Consider the following 8844-nt stretch of genomic DNA (forward strand, 5'->3'; position numbering starts at 1 on the left):
CTAATTAAAATTATGAAATTTATTTATGGTTGAATTTTTGGATTAATAATTTTAAAGAAAAAAATAAAAAAGATGAATGGTTTGAATTGTTAAAATTAACGAGAGAATGTAAATTTCAAATAAATCTTTTATAATATAATTATATAAAAAAGGAAAAAGATTGTCTGCATGTTAAAGTTTTATAGATTTTTGTTGAGATCTTCAATTCCATTAACTTTTTCCTATCTAAACAAAAGAAAGCTAAGCAAACAAGGAAACTCTTAGATTTCTTTTTCTTTCTTCCTATAAAAGTAAAATATCATAATTGAATTTATTAATTAAAAACAAAAAGGAAGTAGATTAAATTAACATTTTCTCACAAAGATTTAAATTTCAAAATTAAATTTAGAAGACCTTCCTTTTGTACCAACGGCACAATAACAGATGGCATGGCATGGCAACTTTTTCCTTTTCTCTATTGGATTTAATTAAATGGGCGATATAAAGCCGTTGGACTTGGAGACTAGTCCAGTATTCCGTTTGTTGTGGGCCTGTGTCTTTATACTTTATAATTACGCCTTACAGAGACAACCTTTGTGTTTTTTTTCTTTGATTGAAGGGAGGCTCACCATTCAATAAACTTATAATTCATATTTTTGCAATATTAATAATCATAAAGGATGTAAAAAAAAAAAAAAATTGAACAATGACGGTATTTTTCATTACAAGTATCTATGTGTAGTTCGTGTTCATGTGATAATTTACTCCTATTCGTAACAGCCACAAACGATAGCTAGTAATGAGGAGCAGTATAATACACAAGCTTCTGAGCAGTTGAAGCATCCCTATACTAAGTATGTTCCTCTTTCTCTATAATTCGTAACATCTTTAATCGTATTAATTAATCACCTAAAATCCTGTCAATAATAAAAAATAAAAATCCTATGATCATAAAATGTCTTCATATAGAATGGTAGTTTCACAGTGTCTTCACTTCATCACTCCGTTTGACTCAGGAGATCCATATCCATATGGATTCTTGCTGGCCCAGTTCCATTGATCCCTGCACATTTCTTCAATGCCGTACCTTGCCCTGCAATCAATCACAACCCAATTCATCTAAGATTCCTTTCCTCAACAATAAAATGAACAACTTTATAAACTATGGCCTTACCTCCAATTCAACTCCCGTTCCGCTTTTTTGGTTGAAGCATAAACAATTTCTGCATCACCGGCTCGACGTCCCGCCATTACAAGAGGAATTTTCTGATAAAAGGTCAAATCTTTGGTATGTTAATAGAATTGTCCTAGTTACTCTCCTGGACAGAATGGAAGAACAAAAGATCACTAGTACCTTCCCAGATGCCCTTTCAAAAGCAGCAACCATCTCCAATACTGATGTTCCTTTACCTGTTCCTAAGTTGTAGACCTCACAACCTATAATAGCATAGCTGGTAGGATTTAGGGCCAACTCTACTTGAAGCAATAAATAGTTGTAAATACAGAAAAGCAACAGTTCAGACAAAAGCACTCCAATACATTACTCTCGTCTGCTACCATAAACTGAATAATCGAGGCAGCTAGACAGTCACAAACACGACATTACATGGAAGGAAACAAAATAAAGAATGTGAAATATACCTATTTTTGGATCAGATAATTTACGTAATGCAGCAATGTGCCCATCTGCTAAATCAACAACGTGAATATAATCACGTACCTGCAAAGAGACAAGTAACAAGCCTTTTGTCACAAGGAATCACAACCTTGGATGCAAATTTCCCTACCTTGAGGTTTAAGTCTAAAAGAATTTGTCAAAGCTAATGGAAAGAATAATCCTTTAAGTCCTGAAGCATATTGCTTCAAAATGTTGAAGGGCACAAACATTTAATAGCCAAGAAGGGAGCCAGAGCTTCATGAGGTGGTCTACTTGATTGCAAGGAAGAAAAGGTTTGCTTAAAGGAAAGATGTTGCGATTATGTGGAAGATGCATGGCTTACCAGTATTAAGAAGTATAAAAGGAATCCAAGGAGATGTTAGGTGTTTAAACTCATATCAAGCATAACTGACAAAAAAGTTGTAGATGGAAACTGAACAGAATTCAATCATACTACAGTTCCTACACATATAGTAAAAATATTTTTTGAAATATGAGATATAATCTAACGGAATTAACAGTCATAATGATAAAAGCTTACCCCAGTACCATCCTTTGTGGCATAATCATTTCCAAAAACTGTCAATGCTGGTCGCCTCCCGACAGCAACTTGTTGCACAAAAGGCATGAGATTATTTGGAATACCCCGGGGATCCTCACCTATATGGCCACTAGGATGTGCACCAACTGGATTAAAATACCTTAGAAGTATGATCTTCCATTCAGGATCAGAATGATGGACATCACGACAAATTTCTTCTATGAAAAGCTGAAAGACCAACCATGTCAGATATGGGAGAAAATCTCAATTGACAAATTCCTAAGTACTCATAAGAGATTCATATAAAAAAACTAGTAAAAGTGTAATGACTATCCCTGGTCCTTTCTTTATCTATACTGCTTCTAGAGATGCAAAAGAGTATTCACTCTTGAAAGGCTCATTGCATACCTTCGTCCGTCCATAAGGATTCACTGCAGACAGGGGGGACTCTTCTGTACATGGAACCTCCTTTGGCCAGCCATAAACAGTAGCAGATGAAGAAAATACAAGCTGAAATGTATTAAATTAGAAGACTGATTAATTTACAAAACTAAAATTGACTATCCTACTCATATTGAAATATACAAATTAGAAAAGTAATTCTAGATTCCATAGGGCCAGCCTCTGCATATAAATGAACATCTAAGAACTTAGCTTTTGAATGATCGAGAATAAAACAAAGTGCATTTCTCTTTAGCTCTACAGTTAATGCTTTCCTTGGCAATGTAAAGAAACAAAAGACTGAAAATTGCATATTATTTATTTATTTTATAAAGTTATGTGGCTGCAGAAGTATGAAGGGAGAGAGAAATACATTTTTACATCCATGTGCAGCCATGACTTCCAACAGGGTGATTGTCCCAATGACATTGTTGTCATAATAGAGCAATGGTTTCTCTACACTTTCACCGACCGCTTTTAGTCCAGCAAAGTGAATCACAGCATCAAACCTGCAATATAATCAAGTGGGTTATTGGAGCCTGAGCAAGGGGAATAGGCAAAAGAATAACAGCAAATGGATTCCTCGTAGTACTTTGTCTCAGCAAAAAGTTTTTGGATTACTGATCTATCCCTAAGGTCCACCTGCAGTCGAAAGCGAAGGTTCAAACGTTAGGACCATCTCAGATTTATGGTCAGAACAAATCTGGATGCATAAATAATATAATGATATAAATATTTAGTAAACAACTGTAATGTCACAATAATTCAACAGCACATGATGGATTTGATTATTGGCAAAATCCCACAAATCCCCATGAACACTTTATTCTCAAAAGAAGCAAAAACAGAAAAATTGAGACCCTTCAACTTCAAGTTTACAGATGATTAAAAGGTTAACAATCAACTACCAAGGTAAAATTAAAGAGGAAAACTTTTAAATATCACCCAGCAAAGCAATGAATAACAGGTGTAGTCCAGTAGATAACTAGATTCAAACATTCCAAATCAAAAGAGAGCTTCAATAACATTTTAAGATACTGACAATAAAATAATACCATTGAAGCACCCCAAATAGGCTTTTAAAAATATTACTCCATAAAAGAATCTTCACCCGACAACCCAGTAACTCTGTTTAATGATCAAAGTATTACCACGCTGAACTCTTCAATTTATAAACAATAATTATAATTTAACGCACTAATTTCTTTATCGATCAAAATTAAAAATTTGCGTGAAAACATAGCAAATAAATTAAAAAAATAACAGTAATAATTTATCAATTATTTGCGAAATCCCAACTATTCCAACCATTTTCATCTAAAAAGAAAAAGAAAATTACAGATCACCGAGTTTTAGAACACCCCATGTTGCCAGCTAAAACAATTTTATTATCAAACAAGCCGTCAAGTTAATAAAACTTGACCCAATTAGACTCCAAATTAGCAATTTAAGCATACTAATTAAATAAGCCTTACTGGTCTGGCAACCAACTCAGCAGCCACTCATTGAAAATTACAAAATTACGCCTCGAAACAATTTTTTTCTCTCTTTTTTTTTTCTTTTTTATAATGTAAATCAGAGAGTTCAACCGTTCAACGAACCTGGCGAAAAGAAAGGTTTCTGCCGAATTGACCGGCGAGTTCTTCAACTCTTTTGATAGCAACCGCGGAGGAATTTTCCAGATTATCAGCGACGACCACTTTGTATCCGCCTAAAAGCAACTGCAACACTGTGTGGCTCCCTATATAACCGGCTCCTCCGGTCACCAGAATGTTCTTCGACATGATCGATTCAATCAAACCAAAATACCAAAAAGAGAGGGAAAAAAAGGAACAAGAGAGCAGAGCAGAACTAGGAAAAACGAAAAACCCCAGAGAGAAGATAAAACGGAGACAAGAGCGTTAGAAAGAAAAGGACTTGTTCTTTGAATTAAATTAGAGGTAAACAAAGGGGGAATTTATAGCGGGAGGAATGATAATTAATTAGAGAAAAATATATAAAAATCAAAATCCAAATCTAAAGGAAAAGGAAATTATTTCCTTGCATTTTCTGAATGAGAAAGAGAGAGAGAGAGAGAGATGAGAGGAATAAGGAACGGCCACGTGGAGAGACTTTTGTTTATATTTCAAGTGTGGGAGTCTCCATATAGGTGGCAATTTTTGATCGGTTTGGACTAAATTCAAGAATGAAATACAATGCAATAGTGAATATAGATTAAATTATATTATGATTTATGAGAATTTTAAAAGATTTAAAATTTGATATATAAGATGAAAGTCTCAAAGAAATTGACTTCTATCTAATTTTATCTTTTAAAATTTATAATAATTACACCAATAATTTTAATTTTATCGGATTATTAAGTGTTTTATATAATTTTATCTTTTAAAATTTATAATAATTATCAAAATTTTTAAGTAAATGAATTTTTTCATGTGCTTTACTACCCAATTGGGGTGCTCTGAATGAGAGAGATGAGAGGAATGAGGATCGGCCACGTGGAGAAACTTTTGTTTATATTGCAAGTGCACGTGGCAATTTTTGATCGGTTTGGACTAAACTAACCTTCTAGTACCTACTTTTTGTCTTCTTTGGAATGGGATATTCTGGATGGTTTTGTACTTTTCTTTATGCGTTATTAAATTTTTTCCTGAAAATTTGGTTAAGTTTTTTACTTTTTCTTAAAAAGAAAATTTGGCAGAAGTTTTGAAAGAAATAATTTTATTAACTAGGAAGACTGAACTTAAATAAAATTATTCCGTTATTAATACAACCTTTTAACTATTTCTTTGAAAATTTTCAGTGCATTGATAATGAATTTTAAACACAATTTATTTCGTTTTAATAAAACATTTAAGGTAAAATGCATTCGATATTTTTATTTTGAACCACAATTTTCTAAAAAGTCGTTGGAAGATGTTGAGCTCGTAAAAAATATTTAAACCAAATTTGGTTTTATTATAAATAAAGGTAAAAATATAACGTTTATTATTAGCGAACATAAATCCAACACTTAATTGTTTCATAAATTACAAAATTAAGCGCATACTAAATGTTATAAATTTTGAATTTATATTTTAAAATATCTAATAAATTAGTTAATATTAAATACAATTATGTTACTTTAAATTAAATATTTTCTTGAAAAATTATTATTTTTGTTTCAGTCAAATCATTAATTTTATGCGTTCTAAAATTTTATTTTAAATAATTGATCAATGACGAAATACATTTAAAATATTTTTTCGCTCTTTTCATGTCCATTTTATTTTCAATATTCAAGTTTATGGCTATTTTTTTAATAATGTCATTTCGAGGTTTAAACATGTATTCTATTTTTGAGAATGTAATCGTCTTACCTCTACACTCAACACTTGTTAATCAAAATAAAAATATTTAATATTTAATAATTTTTCAAATAATTTTCTTAAAAAATATTAAAGCTAAGTACTAACAAAATTTAAATATGTTATCTAGTAAGATATAATTTAAAAGCTAAAAGAGTAAGATAAAAATAGATTAGATAAGAGGCTAATACATATTCTTTTAAGATATAATTTTAAAATTTTATTAGTAGCATATGATATATTAACAATACTTTTATTTTTAAAGGTTAAACAAATTAAATTGACTAATTGCCTTTTATCCTCTTATTTAATTTTAAACTTTGTGTTTTAAATTCATAAAAATAGAATAATATTAAGAGCGGTGGCAGCGGTGTGATTGTTTTGTAAAAGCAGCAACGAGAATTGCATGAGCAAAATCGCATTATCATGTGATAGTGCGGTGTTAGGCTGACTTTAAAAGATTAAATAAAATCCATAAATCCTTGTAATGCGGTTTAACATAAAAAAGGAAAGCAAAAGGAAAATAAAATGTTTTAAATCATGATAGAAATCTCTAGATAAAGTGGTTTACCCATTTCTCTCTCTTTCGGAAATTAATTCAATATGCACCTTCCTTTCCAAACATTAATTCAAATATTCATATACTTTTCGTAGATTTATATTTTTATTTTTAAAATTTAATTTTAAATTTAAAATTCAAATTTAATTGTTAATATTATTAAATTTTTCGATTAAAATCATTCGTGTAACATTTTGAAATATTTTGTTGTGGATTTGAATTTAACAATTAATTTTAACAATGTTAATAACTCTTAAAAGTTACATCACCATTTTAATCGAATAAAATATTTGGACCAATTAATAACATTTTAAAATTTGAAGTGCCAAATTATGTTAAAAAGTTAAGTATACTACATAAACTAAAATTAAAAATTAATCATTTTTCTATATAATATAAGAGGGGAACATGTCAACAAAGAAGGTCCAAATAATTTGATTTTTTTAAAAACGGAATTAAAATTATATTAATTTTTCGAATAATGAGGTTGCTAAAACAAATTTGTGAGTAGTACTAAGTGCAGTTGGTATTGTAGAGCAGTTCGCAGTAGGGGTGAGCATTCGATCGAATCGAATCGAATCGAATCGAAAATTTTCGAATTAATCGAGTTTTCGAATCTCATTTTATCATCCTAAATTTATTTGAAGTTTTCTCGAATCGAGTCGAGTGAGATGGAATTCGAATCGAATCGAATATATTTGTTCGAGTTAAATTTTAAAAAATAATTTTGGGTCCTTGTAACCATTGTCACCCATCGTAATAAAATTTGTCCACCTTAATCAAATTTTTTATTAACTTTCATCACCTCATAATTTATTTATTAATTTTTTATATACTGGTTAGCTTATTTGTTTGCTTAGTTGTTTCAATTATCTTCGGATTCTTGTCACTATGTATTTTGGAATTAAAATATATTAAATATAAAATATGATTTTTAATAAAATTTATTTTAAAAATAAAATTTGAAATTGATACCAATATAAAATTTTAACACGAATATTTTATGGCATAATTAAGAATTCAATTTTAATATAAATATTCAATATGACCTAACAATTCAATAATATAAATAATATAAAATGTGAAATTTAATTTAATAATATAAATAGTATATATAAATAAAATTATTACTATTTATGTTTAGTGATTTTTTTTGGATAATTTTGATTTTTTATTTGAGAGTAAAGGGTGAGAAGTAAAAGTTTAGGGGGAAAATAAAAAGTTTTGGGGAATAAAAGTTTGAGAGAAAGTAAATAGGGGGAGTAAAATTTTGGAGGGAAAATATTAAAAAAAAATTGGAGGGGGGAGGGTTTGGGGTAGATGGGAGGTGGGATGGGAAGAGAGTAAAAATTTTGGGGGAAAATAAAAGGTTTTGAGGGTTTTTGAGAGTAAAATTTTGAAAAAAAAATGAATGGAAGAGTAAAATTTTGGTGGAAAATGGATTTTGGGTAGATTGGGGGGTTGGGAGGGGAGGGGAGTAAAAGTTTTGGGGGAAAAGTGAGAAGGAGTAAAAGTTTTGAGGGAAAAGTAAAAAAGTTTGGGAGTTTAGGGTAAAACTGTAAAATATTATAGTTGGATATTCGAATTATTCGAATTATTCGAGTTATTCGAATTCGAAAACTCAACTCGATTCGAACTCGAAATTCGAAAAAAAAATTCAAGTTGATTCGAATAACTCGATTAACTCGAATAACTCGATTCGTTTAACTCGAAATTCGAATTTTTTTTCGATTTTTTCGAGTCAAATCGAATTTTGCTCACCCCTAGTTCGCAGTGCTGAAGTCGCATAATTAATTTTATTTGGAATTTATAATATTTTGAAATAAAATAATCGGGTTATAATCTTTGCTCGTAATTTGAATATATGCTGGCCCACCTTTTATAACGATTTATATGAAGTAATAAATCTTAAAATTTGGATCAAATTAAATTAAGTAATCAGATTTTTATTTTAAAAATTAAACTAATTAAATTAAATCATTAAAATAGTAACTATACAAAAATATGTAAAAGAATATAAATTTATTTTACCCTCATAAAAATTAATAAAATAAATTCGACATAGATATTATTAATACTACTTAGCATTTAAATATGGATTTAAATTCAAAAATAATATTTATATAATTACTTTGAAAAATGCGCATTATAAATGTAGACATAACATTAAACGAGTAAGAATAACTGGTGTGGGAATTGGGCATCCGTTAAAATCCATAATGGGCAGAAATTCTTTTTTTTTCTTTCTTTTATGTTGGTTTTATTAGGCTGAATTAACCAAAAAGTGTAGTTTTTTTTTAATTAGGCTTTTAGGCTTTTT

General features: G+C 29.6%; 1 protein-coding gene across 1 annotated transcript; it reads right to left on the reverse strand.

Annotated features, from left to right (window-relative positions):
• Positions 1–678: 678 nt before the first annotated feature.
• On the reverse strand, positions 679–4642 carry LOC105791339 (UDP-glucose 4-epimerase GEPI48). The gene is made up of 9 exons (XM_012619372.2): positions 4220–4642; positions 3211–3260; positions 2992–3127; positions 2586–2687; positions 2178–2405; positions 1621–1699; positions 1334–1416; positions 1154–1245; positions 679–1072 (listed from the first exon to the last, which is right to left on the reverse strand). The coding sequence occupies exons 1-9, from the start codon at positions 4400–4402 to the stop codon at positions 970–972; spliced, it is 1056 nt and encodes a 351-aa protein (XP_012474826.1). The 5' UTR covers positions 4403–4642; the 3' UTR covers positions 679–969.
• Positions 4643–8844: the final 4202 nt, after the last annotated feature.

Source organism: Gossypium raimondii, chromosome 8 (assembly GCF_025698545.1).
Source record: "Gossypium raimondii isolate GPD5lz chromosome 8, ASM2569854v1, whole genome shotgun sequence".
Taxonomy (NCBI): domain Eukaryota; kingdom Viridiplantae; phylum Streptophyta; class Magnoliopsida; order Malvales; family Malvaceae; genus Gossypium; species Gossypium raimondii.